This window comes from Fringilla coelebs (assembly GCF_963513975.1).
Source record: "Fringilla coelebs genome assembly, chromosome: 2".
NCBI lineage: Eukaryota > Metazoa > Chordata > Aves > Passeriformes > Fringillidae > Fringilla > Fringilla coelebs.
The window spans coordinates 50,828,717-50,850,432 of NC_140029.1; the positions used below are offsets into that span (position 1 = coordinate 50,828,717).

Genomic DNA, 21,716 nt, shown 5'->3' on the forward strand with positions numbered 1-21,716 from the left:
CAGAGAGCCCAGCAGAGAAGAGCCATAGAGGGTTTGGTTTGAAACAAAAATACCATTTATCTGCTTACACCACAGGGAAGTCACTCTTTATCCTGCCAGACTGGCGACCAGCCCAGAAGTATAAGCAATCATCATGTGAGTTACCAAACTAGATGTGGACAGCCTCAGAAATGTCACACCCAAGACAGCCCAGAAACAGAAGAGGCTCTTTTCTGCTGTGACATTTTAAAACACTGAGAATTACATTTGTTGGACATCTGTAATTCGTCAGTGATCTCATGGGGCAGACCGGTGCTTGCAGGTAATGCACGCAAATCAGTGTTAGATAGTCAACACCACTGAATCTCAGGCTGTGCATGTAGGGTGCTCAGAAGGAGGCACTGAAAGCTTGAGAGGATGTAGATATATCCCAGTTTAAGCAGTAGCTCTCCACCAGCACAAAAGGAGTTTGTCTCCCTGCTGTAATCGTAAGATCCATATCCCCAGCTGTGGTTCCCTGGCAGCTGGTGTCAAGGCTATGCTATCTGTCTGGGATCTCTGGGTAGTCAGAGAAGAGGGATTGGCACCTCTGGGGCATGTGATTCCCTCCTCAGGTATACCCAGAGATTGGCTTGCAAAGGTGCTTTTCCTTCACTGCTGAGCACAGAGGAAGCCCAGATACCTGCCAGACTCTGAGGTGACTGAAACCAATTCCCACGCCAACATACAACTGCCTGAACTGTTCTGTAGTCATGCTGGTAGCTGGTTTATTACTTCAGGGAAAAAGAAAAATAACATTGAATCAAAAACCTTCTGATACTAGCTGATCTGATACTACTTAGGAACCTAGCTGATAACTAACTGCTTTATAGTGACATTGCAGCAGGCATGATGAAAGAAGTGTAGTCCTGAAAAATGGTCAGTGCTGAATTTAGCCACTGGATCAGTGAGAAAACCTGTGTCATGCTGTTAAAATTAAATGTGTTTTACAGGGCACTTCTCAGAGGTCTTGATGAGAAGTTGGTATATTCAGACTTATATGTAGCCTTGGCCATGAGAGTACTCATCTTGTACTTGGCCATGTACTAATCTCATCTTGCATTTTTTATCTTGGCCTTTACTTTTGCTTCAGGCAAAAGAAGTTAATTATTCACGTATGACCCACAGTAATTAGTGCAGTTTTGGATAAGTATAAATGAAGTATGACAGCTATGCACGCAAGAGTGAGCAAGTTTCAGTAGGAAACTTTCTGAGAAAAGATCACAGAAACTCAGCATTGCATAATCTGTGCCTTATTTTTTTTAGGCAGGCTGATCTTGCTGACAGTTGTTTACCTAAGCAGTATGTGCTTGAGAACTTTTTTTTCATTTACTCAATGATCTTAAAGATCTTTTCCAAACTTCATCATTTTGTGTGCATAGCCACTGAAACATTCACAGTAGTTTAGACGCAGGAAGAAAAACAATGTGGTGTTAGGATGAACAGATTTGTTGGTTGGAAGGGATACTTCTTTTCATCCTAGTGGAGACCGGCAACAGAACGTTATAGACGGTAACAGTTGAATTTAATTCTCTGGGAGTAACTCCTAGGTTTTTTAAGTATGCTGTCATCTAGCTCCTCAGTACTTGCCACCAGTGTCCTCAAAACTTGGTGTGGTGGTGTGGGCATGGAGTCCACTGGGGGGCGGACTTGAATTATGTATTGTCTCTCTGCCTGGGAAAGCTGCAAGTGAAACCTCTGATAGATAGAGCATTGCATAAAGCACGAGCACTGGTATTAAATTTCTCTTTCTAGTATCAGCTTCTTGTTTCTGTTTTGCCAGATCATCAAATAAAGCTATCAGCAGGTATCAGGTGTGATGGAGAGCCTTCAGGGCTCACAGGCAATCTCGCAGCTCAGGTTTATCAACTCTTTCTGCAAGGAGAAACTGTGAGAAATTGGCTCACTGGACTTGCATGGAGCTAGTTTCTGCTTCAGTGAATTTAAAGGAAATTACTAATGTGTGACTACACAATGGAATAATCTTTAAAATTGGGAAAACCAGCAGCTGTGGGTTGCATTCCCACTTTGTGTTTATCTGTGTCGCACTTGGCACCGGTGTTGGTGCTGGCCCCAGGAATGGGGAGAGTGTAAATGCTGTTTCCAAGGGGTGTGCACCTGTGCAGCCCTGGTGGGACCCACCTTCTTCACTTTGCTGCTCTCACTTCGAAGCTGGAGAAGAAAACAAGTCAGAATGCTATTTTATGATCCGTAGTGGCTATTCCAGTACTTTTAAGCAGTACTAAAGTAGCCATTGACACTTCCAATTGGATGTCTGACTCCTACAGACTGAGTAATACTGGTTCTTTCCACTGTATGAACATCTAAACATCTGAAGTTGCTCATGGTTAAATCCAGTTCTTGTTCATCATGGCTACCATCTTAGTGCATGGAGAAGCCTAAGGAGTTTAAAACATTGTATGAATCATCCTGAAGAAGTCAACAAAGAAAGAAGATGCCTGCTTTGAGGTAATGTGGGACATAATTTTAATGTCTGAAACACAAGAGATTTGTTGCTTGTCTCTCACCTCCACAGGATTTTCATTTACTGTAGTAGTAATCAGGATTCTGTATTTCTGTGCAACCTTATTTCAGTTGTTAGTTAAAAATTTCTGGAAGAACGTGGCAGTGCGGCTTTGCGGGGTCAACAGCTGCAAAGGCCTGGGACTTTCCAGGCAGCATGAAGTGGGAATGGATTCAATCCATGGGTGTAGGCACCATCTATCCACAGGCATGGCCTTGCTCCTGCCTTGGAGGAGTGGAGGAGGCCAAGGTCTATAACCAGAGCACTTTTGTGGGACTCGGATACTGGGCTGCAACTGCTGCTCTTCGTCCTGCCCCAGCCAGCCCTGGGTCTGAGTCACCCTTCTCAGTGCTGCTGCAGTAGAGGGGCTGCTCTGTCAGGCTCTTGCAGAGCCAGGCTGAATATAGCCCCCAGGCCAAGTGAATTGTTTTAGTGTTTGGGGCTTTGTCCTTGATCAACGCCTATATCATTCCTGAGAGATGAGAGCAAATACCTTTGCCACAGACGTAATGAAGCCTATTTGTCAGTGTCAAGGGGTCTTCAGCAGTTTTACATGGAGACAGTAAACATCTCAGAAGTACAGATTTATACCTGAGAAAATGACAGCATTCCCTCCCCAAGATGTTCTTTTGTAGCTGTGTTGAGACACCACCCTAGAAGAGAGAGGACTAGTGAGTACATGGGTGTTTTATTTAGTCTGTGCTTTTTCAAACATTGCATTCCTCTCACTCACTGTTGCTCCATATATTATTTTAATATGAAAGGGCCTCTGTCATTAGTCTTTGTTCACATTTTCCTTTGAGCACTTTCAGAGTGGACTTAAAAAGTCAGAGGCACCAAAAAAGCTATTTTTGTTCTGTAGGTTTTAAAACTCCATTCATTACCTGTTGTTTTTTTAAGGTCTGTTTAATGCCTTTTGCTAACTATAAGTTCCAGCGAGATATTTACAGATTTGTAATCCCTTCTTTAGACAAATATTGGGAAGAAGCAACATTTTTTAAATAATCTGTCTGGATTTTACTTGAACTGTGTAGAGTTTTGGTCTCTAACACCTCTTTGTCACCTACCCGCCAGACTCACTCTTCAAAACCCCAGCTTTTCTTTCTCATGTCCCGTGTTCTCCTTGTCCCTGCTCTCTTCCTGTAGCATGAAAATCTGTCAAATGAAAAAACCTCCAAAAGCAGGTTCATGTGCTCTTTCAGAAACTGAGAATTTAAATAAACAAAGCCAATTCAAAAATTAATTTGCTTTAAGTAAAATAGGAGGGTCTATTTGGGTTGGGTGATGCTTTTATTTTTTAAGAAATACTTTATTTTAGTGTTTAAAATTTACTGCCAGTTTCAATAAACAGTAGAGCTTTCCAATGTGAAAACTAGTATATTTCACAGAAGTTTTCCTTTCTAGCCTTTCTGCTCTTTCTTCATGCAGTTTCTCTTTAGAAGATAAACTGATTATTTAATAAATAAAGCCTCAATCTACTGCCATTGATGTGGCGGGCTTCACATTTCAGAACAGAAGTATATTTAAGAGCAGCTGTCTGCTGGTGCAGTATGTACCAGGGGTGTAAGGGCAGGCTCACCAAAGCCACCACAGCCTAGAAAGGTGATGCAGAAGTGGGAGCCTCTGGATGTAGTGAGATCGTTGTCTGAGCCCAGCTAGTTACAGGCAGGTGTCCATACCAGAAGGAGCTTGTACATCCAGTTCTCTTCCAATAGCTGCTCTGTGGAAAGTTAAATTATTTCGTTTCTGGCACATTTTCAAGCTCTGAATTCACCTTACACACAGGGAGTCATTCCTCTGCATTGTAGGTCTGATGCTGTGCCGATATGGAAGAGCGCCCGTGTGGTTATTCCAAGGCACTTTGATGGGAAAGCGAGTCTAATTGCCTCTGTGATTACTTGCAGTCTCAAGGTTATGAAAAATATTTTCAACAGTGCCCCTTGACTTTGTAAATATGGGGTGCATATGTGTTTTGTCTGTGTGTGGCACGAGGGAATAATGATAATTTCATTATGCAGAATAAGATTTTTCTCTAAGCCAACCTTTTAGTACTTAATGCTCTACCTCCAAAGAGCTGCAGTTCATCTGAGGTCTCTGGCGTGATTGTGGTCTACCGTGTGTAGCCCTGAAGTGCCATGAAGGCAAGAAAGATGTCTTTACTCCCACTACTTCCAAAACATTTTCCCAGATGTTGCACCCAGACCTGGAGGAATAAATACACAGTACAGGGTTTCCAACTCTTGCAGCCCACTCAGTCCCCAGCAGAGGGAACAGTCATTTGCTGCTGGTGATAATCCATGTTTTTTGGGAAGTGTGTCTGAAGTTGCTCGTGCCCATCCAGTCCTTGTCAGGGCAACCTTGGATCGGAAACACAGTCTTTGAGAGTGCAGCATGCTGAAAACTGCAAGTAAGCCTCATAAAAGGTTTTTAAAAAATGTTTTGTTTGGGTTTTCTTCTTTCCTGCTTTCTTTTTTTTTTTTTTGCGTGCATAAAAGCAAACAAGAGGTAGATCCTGAAAATCAGCGTTTTCACTCTTCACTTTTTTGCAAATAAGCAGTTAGAAACATGGGTGAATTCTACAAAAATTTCTTTTTTCATGGGATAGTAAAAAGATATGATGAAACCTGTGTAGGATGTAAAGTTCTTTTCTACACTTCAGTGTTTTCTCCACATAGGATATGAAATAGTGGTATTTCAGTCACATTAATGAGCTTTCCCCTGTCCCTCTCATGCTTTTTTTTTTTTTTTTGCAGCTGATATTTTTCTTAAGTGTTACATATATTTAATCTAATTTTTATTGTGATAAAAATTGGTATATCTTCTTTTGGAAAGTTTAATTCCATTTCCAGCTCACTTAAATGGGAAGTGAGTTTTTTAATGCTCTGTTTCTATGCATAGCTCAGCACAGCAGTGCCCATTTCTAGCTCTGCTTAAGCCTGACTTCCAGTACAGTGCAAACACCAAATAATCAGTTGTACAAAACTGAGACCAAGCTCATCCCTTGGAGCATTTTAGTTATTTTTTGTTTGGGGTTTTCTTTATTATTTCTTTGGCAGATTTCCTTGTTGGTTTGGGGTTTTTGTTTTTTTTCAAGAAACAAAAGGAAGGTCTAAGTTTCATACTGACAAACATGAGCATTTTTCTTGATGGTGGAACAATGCAGGGAGGAGTGACAGACAGTACCAGCGTTGGAGGTGGATGGGTAGGGAAGTGTGACTTGTTTGGTGTCTGCCGTGCAGTTGTAGACTACAGTGAAGGAAAGTTGTTTTATTCATGGAAGGCCAGACTAAAGCCCAAGCCTGCAGCACCCCAGTTAGGAGAGTAAATGTGCAGATCTGCTGGCACCCTCCTTACACTTGGCTGCTGAGGGAAGTATGGATCTGTTGCCTCACCTTTCCCAAATACTTTAGTGAGTGAAGGCTGCTATAAGAAGCAAAACCTCAGTTTTTTCCCACAGCACTGGAAATTCAATAGTGCCATGTATTTGCTATGGCTGTTGTGAAGAAGAACACTTCATGTCATCTTTCACTACAGACATAACAATAATAGATACATGTTCTGTATATGTATATGCACTTAACATATACTTAAAAACTTACATATACACACCACATCATACAGGAAACAAATTTCAGGAAGGTTAATAAAATGATGTTTTTTCATGAACTGTTGGGATTTGGTCTGGCTCCTGGATTCAGGTGTACAGGAAGAGGCCTTTTACGTTTCCAAATGTTTTACTTTTTCTATTTTTACAGGAGTTAAAATTTATCATACTGCATCAGCAGCACCCTTGGCAGTGTATGGACCTAATCCTTGTCCCCAAGCATTAATTCATTCATATGTCACATAGTGCTTAGTAGGGCCCATTCTGGGGCAAAGTCTCTGCAGAAGCCCCCAAAAGAGAAAATACAGAATTTGGTTGGATTCCCCCTCTTTCTCATTTTTCTGTGCGTGTGGTTACAGAACAGACCAGAGGCTGATACAATGGGTTTGCCTTCTTAAATTACAGCAAATTGAATTTTTTGATTTTAGTCCCAAAGGCTTTTTTGCTGGGGTTTGTATTTAAATAGTGTCAGACTGGGGCAGTTGTATACCTAGAGTGGCATGTGGGACAACAGTAGTGGAAGGAAAGAAGTAGGGTTGCCAAACTAGGGACTGGTCTTGCAGGGGGAGTGAGAAGAAGGGCCAGGATGGCAAGCAGAACCAAAGCTCATCAGTGCAGTGAAGCTCATCACACAGTGTTTGTGTGTTTTGATGTGAGAAAAGGACTCCCATCTGAATTATCACAAGAGGAGTTTGTAAATAATGAGTTCAAGGACTGCCAAAGTGTAATGAAGTTCTGTCTCTTCTTCTAGAGTGGAGGTTGTCACTCTATATTTGAACTGAAGAGATTGTTGTGTTCCCGGTTTCCACGTGAAGAAACCATGTCCCTGTCCTTTGCCTAAGTCAGACTGAGAACAAGAAATAAAAACCTGAACTTCAAGACGTGTCCCAGGCAGCACAGTATGTTCCTGTTCTGCTCGTAGAAATTGTTTTGCCAGACTTGCTCAACTGATACGAAACTAATCTCTTCCTGGAAAGATATTTTATTTGCATATTTTGACAATACTGAAACATAAAAGTAAAATTGCCTATGTTCACCAAAGAGGGAGAGTAAATTAGTGACTGCATTAAGTAAATAAATAAATTAGATTTTTGCATCAAAATGATTGAAAATATTTCAAACTTTCAAAGGATTTAAGCTAAGTTTTAGCACTTTCATTGCAGAAAGTAAGGTGTTTCCTAATGTGTAAGTCATAGCCTTGCTGTTCACTCTCAGCAGTTTTGGGAAGGCTGGTTTGGTTTTCCTACCTGCAGAATGGACTTGATATTTGTTACACAGTACTACTGTGAAAAGAGACTTTTATGAGGGATTACATTTTCAAAAAATCTTTATAAGGCACTTGAAAGTTGTAAAGTGCTTGATAAGTGCTCTATTTTTTCATTAAAAAATTATACTAATAAAAATACCACATAAAATGTAAGAATTGTCATTTTTCCCTTTCCCCATGTCTGAAAGCTAAGCTTTCCTCTTCCTCTGGGAGTGCCTGAGGATGTTCATTATCAGATAGTGTTTTGCTGTTAAAAGATTCTTTTCTGCCTGAAATTTCTTATTTTTAGTAGAAATGCAAAATCTAATTAGCCATCATTTGTGGTTTTCAATGTATGATTTCTTCTCCTAGCATCTTGTCAGTGTGGGTGCACTTAGGACTGTCCTGTATGCTTCAGAACAATTCCGGTGTTTACATGGGAGCTGAAAACAGCTGACATAAATACTACACATTACTTATATTGCATAACATCCTGTAGCAGAAAGCAAATCAGGAATCACCAGGAGATGTCTCAACCCTGCAAAACTGCAGATCTGTTCACTTTGAATAGAAAATGTAGCATATCAGGCATGCTTGCTGGCTAATTTATTTTCTTCCAATTTGTTTAGGGCTAAATCCTTATGACCTCACTGTTTTTATGTGGGAAATACTTCTCCAAAATAATGACAGTAGAAACTTGGGGCATAAATATTTATATAGCAGAACTGGGCATGTTCCACCTGTTAAACTGTGCAAATTTCACTAAAACCCATTGGATTTTGTGAATGGGGTAAGCAGTCATCTCCATGCCCCCATCCTACTTGTCTGGAATTACTACACAAACTTATACCTCAGGTTTTGTTTCTATATGCTTTCTAACTTTGTCCTTCACAGGGTGATGTAAGCTTAACATAGAAAAAAAATCTGACTAGATTGCTAAACCTTTACCCTGAACAGTCCCCTAGGTTTATTTCCTCGTTGTCTCTTATTTGGAATAAAAGTGTTAGCAACATTTCAAAATGCTGCGTGCCACTGCAGGAAGGAGCTGCAGAGAAGTGACGTAAAAACTCAAGAGTCATGGTGACAATTCCATGGGCAGTAAAAATGGATAGATTGGGGTGTCTGAAGAGGACGTAAATAAGAAGGGACATGGCACTTACCTGTAATAACAGAAAGGGAGGGAAGTTGATGCCAGAGGAAGAGAACTGTTTACAACTTGAGCACTGGGATATTTTCTGTCATGGCAGTAGACAGTGTTACCTCGTGGTTGCCAAGAGCCTGCTAAACTGCTGGATAAATGAAACTTAAATAATACACAAATGAAAGGAACTGCAAATGGGCAGAGGGAGTACATGGGGCATCTGCAGTGGCAGTATATAAGGTTCCTTGCCTAAGGAATGAATATAAGCCCAGCTCTGTTTCCTGGAGTTCCAGAACAGTTTCCCTGCTGGCAGAAGAACCCATAACTATTTACATGGTGGTTTTGTGGTGTCTGTCTTTGAAACATCTGGTTTGGCATCAAATACTGTTGATACCAGCTAGTTGATGGGCAGAGGATAACTGCTGAGGAACGTCCCACGTGGGAAATTCTGCATGGCACTAAACAGACCCTGGTTCTGTTGTCTATTACATGGCATGTCTTGGGCTGGTACCTACACTGAGTTTTTTAATAAGGAATGTGTGAATGTCATCACATTATAAAGTAAAAGTTCAAGAGATTTATTTCCCTGAGTGAATGGTCTTCCTGATGTCACTGGAACAAAGATAAAGATATGGGAAGACAGATGTTGGGCTGTGTGAAGGGCGGAAAATGTTGAAGTGGCTGAACAGTGGTCATTATTCAGCATTATTAATTCAATACTTGAAGAGTTTTGGAGGATTTAATGAGCAGCAGTTGTAACTGTGTTCCTAAGTGCTTAAGTGAGAGGAACCATGGTAGGTTAGGAAAAATAATATGGTAAAAGTAATTAAACTAATTTGGTTTGTCGCATCTGGTCTACAAAAGGCATGGTTTTGGAGGGCTCTTAGAAATAGATGTTGTGTTAATAGAAGATTGAGAAATGACTATTCCCATTTGGAGCATTGACTCATCCCTTCAAAACTTGGTAATTAACTCCCCCAAATAATAGAAAATACTCATTTTCTACAGAGAACTGTCTAGAAATATTTTTTCATGCTCCAGGGTCCTGCTTGATCAATGTAAGTGGCTGTTGGGGTGTACTGTTCACTATCCATGTATTGCAGGACAAAGCTGCAGAATAGTAGCAGAATTTCTCTGTTTTAGGATATTTTTGTCAGGTTTCAGGACAAAACAATAGAGCTCACAAAGGCACACGCAAAACTAGAGGGTCAGCAAATGTTCACAGCTTCAGGCATCTATTTTTAAATTGATAGGTTCTTAAAAACTTCACAGATTCAGAATGTTGAACTAACAGGATTCTATCTTCTTCCAGTTTTCTCCTCTTCCTAATTGCCACATGTTTTTAGTCTCTTTATGCAGCTCTTCTTGCTTCCAATTTCCCAAAACTGTCTGCTGTTTTGACTTCTTCATTCCTGTGTTTCCACCACCCCAGGCAAAACTCACACAGCCTGCATTTGCTCCTTAAAGCTGAATGAGAATTTGAGTGTCTGGGTGCATGAGGAGTCAAAATGTGCCCATACTTTAAGCCCAAGAGTTTCTTAAACACTTCAACTCAAGTGCTCGCACGGAGACAGAAGTGTCTGAGTCAGAATGGTTGAGTGTTTGATTGCAACTCCACTGCAATCCAGTCTTGAAATCCAGATAGATAGATAGATAGATTTATATATATATATATATATATATGTATATGCACTGTGATTAAGTTCTTCCAGTTTTGTCCACCTTCTCACACACTGCTCTCTGGGTTGCCGTGCTGAGGCCCAGCTCCTCTCTGTTGGTTTTACTGAGGATTTCAGCCGTGAGTGCTCAAGCTCTCATCAGGCAAAGCTGGTGTAGAATAGCTGTCACCAGCTTCTCAGCTTGTAGCAATTCTGCTCCTGCTGGTCCTTTCTCCATCATTTGAACTCTTGGGTCTCCTGGTTTTGACAAACTCCGTGATTAGTCTTCATGTCTGGGATGACACCAAACAAAAGGTTAAGAGTTAGTATATGAAGGAATTTTTTTCTAGCACTTGAGCAGGCACAGATTATGTAGCTGTTTAAGAGAAAAGCAGTAGTACTGTTCTTTCCCTAAAAATTAGACTTGTGTAAAATGTTGATTAACCCTAATGAACAAAAGTGTCTTTCACAGTTGTCTTTACGGCAGCCTTTTTAAGGTGCGTGTGAGTGAATGCCTTCACATTAACACTACTTGGGCTGTTTTTTCCTTTCTTACACTAAATGTATATATTTAATTGAAAACAATGAGAGCTCCTCTTCGGTTGCTCTTCTAAGAGTGATTCTCCTTCAGTGGAGTAAATACCTTGCAAGGAATGTCGTCAGTCCTGTCTCTTTCACATAACTTCATGAGGGCTGGGTAGGCAGGACTCACTGAGGAGCGATGCTGGAAGCAACTGTGTGGGAACTCCAGCTGAGTGATCTGCACTCATATCCTTCGTCACTTGACTTTCATTCCTTACCTGAAATGATGCTGTTTTAATGGATGAACTAAAAAAACCTCTTTCTGGTATTTCTCATACAAACCATCCCTTTCTACATTGGGTTCTCTGTTTTCTGCTGAGGGAAGCAAGATCTAGAATTCTGTATACCAAGGGGAAGGATTTCATGGATATCTATAATATCATTATTAGTGATCTGGACAAAGGGATTGAGTGCACCCTTAGTAAGTTTGCAGATTACACTAAGTTGGGAAATGTTGATCGGCTGGAGGGTGGGAAAACACTACAGAGGAATCTGGACAGGCTGGATCAATGGGCTGAGCCCAGTTGTGTGAGAGTCAACAAGACTTGAGTGCTGGATCCTTCACTTGGGTCACAACATCCCCAAGCAGCACTACAGGCTGGGCAAAGAGAGGCTGGAAAGCTGCCCATCAGAAAAGGATCTGGGGATGCTGATCAACATGAGCTGCTGAACATGAGCCAGCAGAGTGCCCAGTGGCTGAGAAGGCCAGTGGCATCCTGGCCTGTATCAGCAAGAGTGTGGCCAGCAGGACCAGGGCAGGGACCCTGGTGAGGCCACACCTTAAATCCTGTGTTGAATTTCGTCCTTCTCACTAAAGGAAGGACATTGAGCTGCTGGAGTGTGTCCAGAGAAGGACAGTGGAGCTGGTGAAAGGTGTGAGCGCAAGTTTTAGGAGGAATGACTGAGAGAAGTGGGGTTTCTTAGCCTGGTGAAAGAGGGTCAGGGTAGTTTTTTTGCTTTCCACACATACCTGAGAGGAAGTTGTTGCAAGGTGTGGGTCAGTCTCTTCTCCCAGATAATAAGTGATAGGACAAAAGGAAGTGGCCTCCAGTTACACCAAGGTTGCACCAAGGTAGGTTTAGATTGGACTTTAGGAAAAAATTCCTCACCCTGGTTGTCCAATGAAGTAGTTGAGTCTCCATCCCTGAAGATGTTTTGAATTTCAGATGCCTATAAGTAAGAATCCAGAGCCTAAGAAATATTTGTTGTCTGAAATTGTCTGTGGCCAAAGAAGCCAACTGAGGTGGTGGTATCTGGTGAGCAAGAGAGTTTGTGTTGAGGGATGGGCAGGACAAGCGCTGCACTTGGAAAACGTTGATGTGGTATGATGGGAACCTTGGAATCAACCTGCCGAGTTGGATGAGGTTACTGCTATATTTGCACAGTGCTCCGCACCAACTGTTTGTGGCAAGAATATCTATGTAAGACAGTTTGGTGGCAACTTTGAGTGCATTTTGTAGGACTGTGTCGCTGGCAAGAGCGTGCATCCCACCATCTGCCATGTAGCTTGTGCCTGCCTGTCCAGCTCACAGCAGCTGCTGGATTTGAGATGCCCAACACTTGGCCACCTGGTGGCAACAAGCACTATTTGGTGCTCTGGGCTTGGTTGGAGAATACAGAATTATCTAGGCTGAGTTGCTGCTGGTGCAGCTACAGGTCGTGGTCAGAGCCCTGATTGCTGGGTTCTCCTCACAGCAACTGTTTCCCACCCCCATCTGACATCAAAACTGCAGCACATCCCAGATGGTGCACAGAAGGTACCAACCCAAGGAGCTCAAATGTTGCTGACAACCTCGCTGACATGCCATGTTGATGTCTGTACAGCACTCTGTTTCCTTACAGAGGCCATTTCAGCTGAATTTTTCAGGGCTGTTTGAACTTTGTGATGATACTCTTACTTGGGAATTTTCTTTTGAAGCCAAGGGCTCTCTGCAAAGCATTTACTGACTTTTGAAGAGACGCAAGGAGGGAGGTTCTGCCTACGAAAAGGCAAGTGTTGCGTCACTGGTTCATATAACTGAAATAGTTCCTTGCAAGCTGCTCATGATTCATATGAGATAATAAATAACTGAAGAATGGTTGTGCCTAAGAAAGGAAACAGTTGTTGCAGAGATACCCTTTTGTTGTCCAGGTTGTGATTAGCTGGTTTCAGAAGGGGAAGTAAAATTTTAGACACACAAAAGGAAGATAAATACGGACCTCACACAGTTTCCTTTCCTCAGTTTTGGTTTATGCTGAACTATGGGACCAAGGTAGCTGCAAAGAGCATTTCTGTAGAAATGCTCTATCACTGAAGGTGAGTGATAGAAGTCATGAAGAAGCATAGCCTAAAAACATGACCAGACTGGGATTTTACACAGTTTGCGCTTTATTCAAGCACAAAATCCAGTTTGGCTGTATTAATCTTCTCCTCTGACATGATACAACATAATTCTTACCCTTAAATATAAAGCAAGATGGTGGGATTTTCCAAAAATCTGCACTAGCCCAAGTCTGAGCTCACTAAAGTAAATGGGTATTTATGAATAGTGTTGTGCAAGTCCCATGGCTAAGTACATTTAAAAATTGTACACATATTATGCAAAATTATTTTTACTGAAAGTAAGTGCAGTAAATAAAGAGGAGATTTTGCAGACTGAATTTTTATGTTTCATTGGGAAATTGTAGTTGATTTTTACCAGCTTACTAAGAAATGTCCCAGAATGCTGTTTACACAAATAATCAAAAACCTTCATAAACATCGTAGGATAATGGGAAGTCTGTGTCAGCCCATGGTAAATTGCAGAAATATCAGGTAATCTGGTCATTTGCGGAGAAAGTGCAGCCTGACAAGATGAGGGTTGCAAACCTGTATGGCAATCATGAGAATAATTGCACAGCCCTCTGTCCTGATGTTAATACTCACATCACCCCTGCAAGGTAGGATCTATATTATTGCCTTAATCCTGTTGATTTTCTTAGTCATGTGAATGCCACGGGAATGATAAATCTCAAGGCTCTTTTCCCTATATTCAGCAGATCCAGTACCTCCTAATTGTGTAATTTGGCCTAAAGCAACCCCGAGGCAGCGCGTGTTCAGGGGAAGCGTGCAGAGGAGATTGTGGGGATTAATGGCAACAAGGGGAAAGTCACAACCTGTTTTTCCCCCTTTCCCTCTTTCTTTTGTTTCTCCCAGGAGAAAAACCCTACAAATGTACCTGGGAAGGCTGCACCTGGAAGTTTGCTCGATCCGATGAACTGACGAGGCATTACCGCAAGCACACGGGAGTGAAGCCATTCAAGTGTGCAGACTGTGACCGCAGCTTCTCCCGCTCGGATCACTTGGCGCTCCACCGCCGCAGGCACATGCTGGTTTGAGAAATGCTACCTGTTCCAGCCGAGTTTAAGAGCTGGGTCTCTTAACTACCCACAGTGAATTCAGCAGGGCTGAATCCCCCTCTACAGTGTTAACAGGCAGGGCTTTCCCTGATGTCTGTAACAAAACAATAATAACAGAAATTCAAAAAAAGCAGGAAAAGAAGTGCCACTCTTCTCCTCGCCATCTGAAGTTAACTCTGTCTGCCCCTCAGCATGGCTACCCCCTGAAAGTGTCATCACAATCACCTGGGAAATAGCAGCCGAGATGCTATGGGAATGGGCATTATTTTACATGCTGCATCCTTTGACAAAAAATGTTTATAGCTTGTATGTTTTCTCAGCTGCCAGACATCTTGTTCCTGAAAAATCACTGCTGGTTGGAGTATAGATACCGTGAACTGATGATGATGATGATGATGATGATGATGATGATGATGATGATGAGAGCAAGAGCGCTAGATCTGTATTATGCCATCTTTTCCCCTTGTTTTCAATACCATCTGGCCGGTGTCAGCACTGCACCGGAGCTGTGCTGCAGTCAAGCTGCGTGTGAGTAGGCGAGAAGATTCTGCTGGAGAGGTCCCGCTGCCGGAGCTGGAGGTTTGCTTGATCAGACTTTTGCAATAATGATGGTGGCATTTTAATATCATACCACAACTTGTCATTATGCCCTAGAGGACACCAGCCATTTAACTTTTTTCTTTTATGTTTTTTTTTCCTTCTTTTCTTTTGTCGTCGTCGTTGTTGAAGTCTGTAAAATAAGCAAAGGGCAGCAGCATCTCTGCTGAAATACCATATTAAGTATCTGTATTTACCATGGAATTATTTAGATCCGTTTTCTGATTTGTATAGAAAGAGCCCACCTAAAAACTACTACCCTATTCTCAGTGTGCTGTTTTCTTTCATGCAGGTATCCTCTTCCCCACAGCCATTATATGAACCCAAGGAAATAGTCAGATCTTGTACTTGCTGGTACCAAGGTTAGTGGTATAGCCATTCCTGAGATGGAATTGAATGTATCATCAAAACGAAACAGAGAAGAAATGGCTGCATCTCTTGCAGAGAAAAAGCAATAATGAATAAAATGGCTCTTGTGACAATAATTTACTCCACACAAACAGAAGTGGGGGGTGTGAGAAATAGCATGTAGGATTTAAGCATTTAAATTAATCTTTTTGCTGGTTTCACTGACCTGCTAGGCACGACAATTAAGTACTTTTATTTCCTTTAACATAATTCTTGTGTCTGAAAAGCAGGAAAGATGAAGGAAAGAGTTGATTGTTGAGGAGGTAGCGGATGAACTGTAAGTAGGACAGAGAAATACGCAGTTGTGCTCTGCAAGACATTAGAGTTTTCCCTGGGAGTTAGGGAATAACGAGATTTTGCCAGCTGTCTAGTGTGATATAAATGGACCTCTGTATGGGTACCAGTGGCTGCCTCTACTTGGATTTTCAATCCAAGCCTTTTCAGATTAAATAAAAGGAAATTCTTGATCATTCCCATACAGCCCTGTAATTGCAAACCAATTTGTATTAATTGAATTATGTAGAAAAGAGAGAAACTCTTAGTCATCAGTTATTCATGCAAACAGAATAGTGTTTTTCTGTTTTCTTTCCTCACAAGGATCTGCCTATTCAGCTAAATTTGACAAAGGGGAGGCTTGGCAATATTTTCTAAGTGTTGAGATTTTCACAGCTTAGAGATGAAAGATGTAAACATAAAGGTCTTTTGAATTCATTTAATTATGGATATTTTGTTCCAGGAATTCCAGATTAAATTTGTGATGCCACTTGTTTGTTTTTAAATGTTTGACCATCTCAGTTAATATCAGATTCCTGAAGTAAATGTAGTAATGTTGGGATTCTAGAATCGAGGTAATCTTTAAGAAAAAAAACACAGAGTACCCATACAGATACAAAAGCAATTACAGTCAATTGAGGATTAATATGACTGGGATTATACTTTATAGCAGCATTCACAAGATCCAGAGTTTGATTTTCTTTAAATATCCTTAATATTCCCCAGTATGGGTAATTTATCAGCTCTCTAAAAGAATTTACAAAAAGCTCAGGCTTCCTACTGCCCAGTCATCAGCAGAGAAACTCAACACAAATTATTCACAGCTGTTGTGGGAAAAATGCCTCTGTCAATTCCCATTGACCATGTTGGTGATCTAGTTCCACCAAATTTGACATCATTTTAGACTCCATCTCCAAATCAGGGACAGAGCAGGACTTCTGGATAGACCATGAGGCATTGCATGGCAGCAGAACTGTGTCTTGATGAGCAGCATTGCTACTGTTGATTGAAAAAACTGGTTGTTAAAGTATTGTATGTGAGGTGCTTCATGGATTATGTCTGAGGTCTAGTTTTTGTGTATTTCAATATCATCCTTTTAAATTCATCTGTCATTGCTGGCATTTAGGGAAAGAAGTCAGGTCAGGTAGAACTCCATTGATAAAATTCTTTTCTTGCCCAGGAATATTTTACCAACTAATTATTTGAATAGCAGTAGTTCAGTTGAAGAACCAATGACATACAGAATTCCTTACAGGATCTATGAGTGGTTTGTTTTTTTTTTTCTCTCATGGAAAATTAAGTTTGCTTGAGCAGAACCTCCTGCTGGGCATTCTGTTAGCCTACAGGAGGATGTGATGTTACTCTCAAACAGCAGTTGCGGGGTGCAGCTGGGAGAGAACAGTGCTCCTCTTTAGCCTTCCCCTGATGGCAGTGAAGGCAGAGAAACTACAAGAGAAATGGAGAGGTCTTTAATTTTAGCGTTCAGCTTTGAAATGCCCTGTGGAAGAGCATATGTACAACAGACCCTGGAGAGGCTTGTCTCCCAAAGCCGAGGTTGGTCTGTGTGAATCCCTGGTTTTTCAGCTGGTTGCCTGTTACGATATGAATTGGAAAGACTGCAACAGAAAGAGGGTCTGGTTTTATGCAAAGAACCCCAAGGTGAGAGGGTTAAAGCAGCAGTAATGCTGAGGGACACGGGCACAGAGTGGCAATGGTAGGAGAATGAAGCTGAAAGGTAAAGGAGCCGGTGCTACATTTTGTTATTTCACAGGCAGGAAGTACATCCTCAGCCTTTCCAGCACATGTGCAAGGGCTTCTCATGCTGCTGTTGCCTGGAGATGAATTGCACCACCAGCAGTAGTCCACCACTGGGTTTCAAGTACACAGTATGGTTCTTGATGAGGTTCTCGTTCATACCAGCACCTGCAGGCTTTGATCTCAATTACTGCATGGGGTTGTTTTCTGGGTTGTGTCCCCTTCAGAAGTATTTTAAGAAAAGTTACTCGGGAGGATGGGGGTGTTTGAATGGGGAGCTGATGTCACCCAGATCCTCAGTGTGTCTTTGCCTTTATTGGCTGTAGTTCAGACCTGCCCAGTTTCTGTGCTCGTACAAAGACCATGGGCAATTGCTCCAGGGTAGTTTCCTCAAAAATCCTGGTACCCCACCGCAGGTCTGTGACATATCATGGCTGTGGCAAAGGCTTACATCATGTGTAGCATGCAGAAATACCAGATCTCATCCTGACATGATCCAGTAGGACCATCTTAATTGAGCAGTTGGGATACCCAAACATACAGTGTCCCGTTCCTTCAGAAAGACAACAGATTTCAATCCACCATGCCATGACATTGCATGTTACAGCTTGCAAGGGAAATTATGCCATGAAGTGTCAGATTTCATGTATTTTCAAAAGTTCTAAATGGATTTGTTAAGAAACCTCAGGAGCCAGCATTTTAGGAAAATGTAATGAGCAAACAGCTTTGATACTAAACTTTCAAAAATTTTAATTGTGTCATTATTTTTTGAGCACCCCTTATATTCAGCACTATAAAATTAGCTTATTGTAACAGCAATTTTTACTTGGGGATGAAGATGCAGTATTCCTTATTCTCTCTCATGCTTGCATAATTAATTAAATAGATTTAGACTGACTTGTATATATGATTATGTGCTGGAGTAATGTATAACAAAATTAACAGTGTTGAAAATTACATTAGTGATGTTGATGTTCACGTAACATCATCGATGTTGATGTTCGGTGATGTTGCACTGCAGAGCATGGACAGATAGCTGGACAGCCTTTCACCCCTTTAATAATGGCAATAACAGTGATCATAAGTCTCTTTTTCCATTAGCCGCATTGAAAATGTATCTAGTTGCCATTTATAAATTTAAATTCTGGTAATAAATGCTGATTAATGTAAAAAAAATCTCTTTCCCCTTTATTGAAGGTAGATACCTCAAAATCAGAGTAGGTGTCACTAATAATATCCCACTTACTTTTTAGTTTGAATTTGAGTTTGGGAAGGTCATTGTGTGGAACTGGGTCTTCCACAGCAGTCAAGTCTTAACAGCGTTCAGTAAATCCATGCTACTCCCACATGCTCATCCTTACACTCATGTATATTCCCAGCACTTCCAAGTGTCTCTACCCATGTGCAGGTAGTAAGTTTATTTAAAATTAAAATTAAGGGGAAAAAAAAAAAAAGAACAGAAAAGGAGGATTTTTAAGTAAACACTGTTACAGAAAATACTACCTTAAGAAACCAGCTCATGTTATTGTGTTATGCCTTTGCCTGTGATACGTGACTGGAGAATTGCACAAAGAAATTGTATTTTCACAGTTTTGCTATAGCATAGCAGTTGCTATGTAATGTATGCTTATGAAGTCATGCCCACTGGAACATTGAAAAGGCTTAAATTCTCCACAATAAATCAGGTTTTGGCATAAGAATGTAACTATAAGGATACTGCATCTTTAGAAATCAAAGTAACTTGAAAGTATTTTACTATACTTGTAACAGTTAAAATATTCTGTAATACCTGTGATAATGGAAAAGTATTTTCAAACTCACAGTTTTACGTGGGGTGTTAAATAGCTGAAATGAAATACATTTTTAAACAATCCTTACCTTCAGTTTTCATTGTAAGACTGTTAGGATAATGCCTTGCAAAGCTAAATACAAAACTCAAGAAGTAAATTGTTCTATCAGAATGTGTTTTCTCTGCAAAATGGAGTGGCCACTTCTTTGCTGTTTTGCAGATGGTGTGTGATATAGCAAAGTTATACTGAGTCCTTCCGTGTCAAGTAAGTCAATGCTCCATGTCTTTGACTGAATAAAGGAAAAAAACACTTAAACAAATGAAAACCATATGAAAGGTTTGTCGGTTTGTGATTTCTTTTTCCTTCTGGCATTTTACAATGAACTGCAGATACAGGAATGGCAAACACTCATATGATTTTATTTCTTCTTGTAATTCCCCAACTACAGTGCATCCTGATTAAAGGTTGCAGAGCTGAAATAGGCAGCTGCTTTTTGCTGATTCCAGGGGAGTTTAGTCTTCTAGGTGCAGTAACATGTCAAGAATATCCACTGTAGCAGGACAGTTCTGACATTTAAAATACACATACACTTCCGTGAGATAGCCTGAAATCAATTTTAGAGGTGAAACAGAAACTGAAAGTGCCTGTAATTAGAACTGATGGGATGTTCCTATACTTTTACACAGCAATAACTTAATGGGATTCTGTTAACATTAAGGTGAAAATGAAATTTTACTTGGAGAACAATAATGCAGCACAGAAACAAACACAAAGTGCCATTTGTATGTTCACATGTTGAGATACTGTGTTAGAGGTTTTAGTTATTTTCTCAGATAACATCTGTCATATATTTGTAAGAAGAAAATAAATCTTAGTTTACAAATGACTCGTAGCTGTACCGATTCTCAGTAGGTGTGATTGGAAGTTGTTGTCAGAGCAGTGTTTTAGGGGATTTCTTCCCAATTTATGTTGGATATGCCCGTGTATCCAGGGTGTTCTCTAGTGAAGTAATCCAAAACCAGCAATAAGCCCAATTGAGCTTTTTTTTAGGGAATATGAAAGAACAGGGATTCTCTTGAAAAATCCTGTGCATTGAACTCTGGAAACACAAGAGTTCACCTTATGTCTCCTTTCTCTTCATCATGTAATGCTCATAGTATTTAATATCATCTTGGTTGACTTCGTGAGTGGACAAAATACATCATTTCGTTTTCTTTTGGGGACAAATGAGTGAAAAATTCGGGACTGTCTGTCTAGAGACTATTTGAATAGCAAACAAGAAGTCAATATTCCTAAAATGAAGTATGGAGATTTTTATATTGAGTGGTCTAAACATTTGCATCAGTAGACTAATTGATCTTACCAGAAAATGGCCAGCTGTGACTTGCACTCTTATTTTTTCTCAGCTTTTTTGTAAATATTAACTACTGCTAATGGATTCTTAAAATAGCAGTGTAATGCCAGCCCTCATGCTTCTTCTATTTTTAAAAATTAATTTATTGGAAATCAAAATGTAACTGGTCGTCCTGATGCCTTTGCTGAGGAAGATTGCTTTCCATCCTCTGAAGTTGTATCTGTCATTTATCCAGGCATAATTTTGTATTTGAGAAATCCTGCATTTTGTTTAGACTTCTGCTGCCATCAGTGGGTTGCTGCTGGAGTCTCACTGAGGCTCATACACAGATGAAAGTGCAGGTCCAAAACCAATCTACCCCCCCTTAAAAAAAAAAGTGCACGTGGACACTACATGTAACAATTAGGTATTCATGCACATGAGTTAATTACGTGACAAGGTTGCTCGTTCAGTAACAAATTTAAATGTTAACCACTGGCAGAAATAATCCCATCAGAACATGCATATACTTATTTTGCTATCCTGAGCTTATCTCCAGATATTAAGCACATAAAAGAATACAACTCATGCTGGGGATTTCAGGAGAGCACCAGGGAATGTGTTGTCAGAAGGACAAAGGAATCTAGTTTCTTAGCCAGTGCCTGAACCCTTCTTGGAGACAAGTGTTCTGTTCTTTGTTCTGGAGCAACAGCACTGCAGGAGGGCACCCTTAGAAAGCTGCCATGTGGAAGGCTTGGCTGATTCCAGCCCTGCATATGTTAGTTCTTTGGTAGGAAAGGGCACCTTGTCTTCACCGCCCCAGACTGGTTTTATCCCCTCCATTCTGAAAAGCAAACTCTGAGTAAGGGTTCTTCTTTTTTGTTTGGTTTTTTAGTTCTTTTCTGTTTTGTTTTGATTTTACTTTTTTGGGGGTTTTTTGTTTTATTTGGGTTTTTTGGTTGGTTTTGGTTTTGGGTTTTTTTTTTTTTTGCTTTGCAAGCATTATTCTATAGCAGCTCTTGTTCACTGACTTTGAATTATGAAATAATTACCCATGTGGTATATTTTACATTATTCAGTACAGAGTTTTTTCAGTCCTCCAGAGAAACAGAACTGGACATGTGAATTTTAGCTATTACAAAAATAAGAATACAGAAAATTACTTGAGATCCTATTGTCCGTGTGAAGGAACTGCAGCATCTTTCCCAATTCATAGTCAGAAGTTTCAGTGAGCCAGAGTGCTCTCAGAAGCAAAAGAAGAGGTGGTTCACACATTGGCTTGCTAAACCTTGCTCTGTGCTGTGACCTCAGCATATAAAAACATTAATTCAGTGTCTGATAAGGGACCACAGGCGATGGCTTTGATGGATTGTCATAAGCATCAACCATGATATACACAAATACCATTT

General features: G+C 40.6%; 1 protein-coding gene across 1 annotated transcript in view; it reads left to right on the forward strand.

The window, feature by feature from the left end:
- Positions 1-15,232, forward strand: part of KLF12 (KLF transcription factor 12) — a 223,429-nt gene extending 208,197 nt beyond the window's left edge. Inside the window, exon 7 of the mRNA XM_084224208.1 lies at positions 13,949-15,232. Coding sequence (XP_084080334.1) covers positions 13,949-14,130 — 182 coding nt within the window. The 3' untranslated portion in view covers positions 14,131-15,232. The remainder of the gene's footprint in view (positions 1-13,948) is intronic.
- The last annotated feature ends 6,484 nt before the right edge of the window (positions 15,233-21,716 follow it).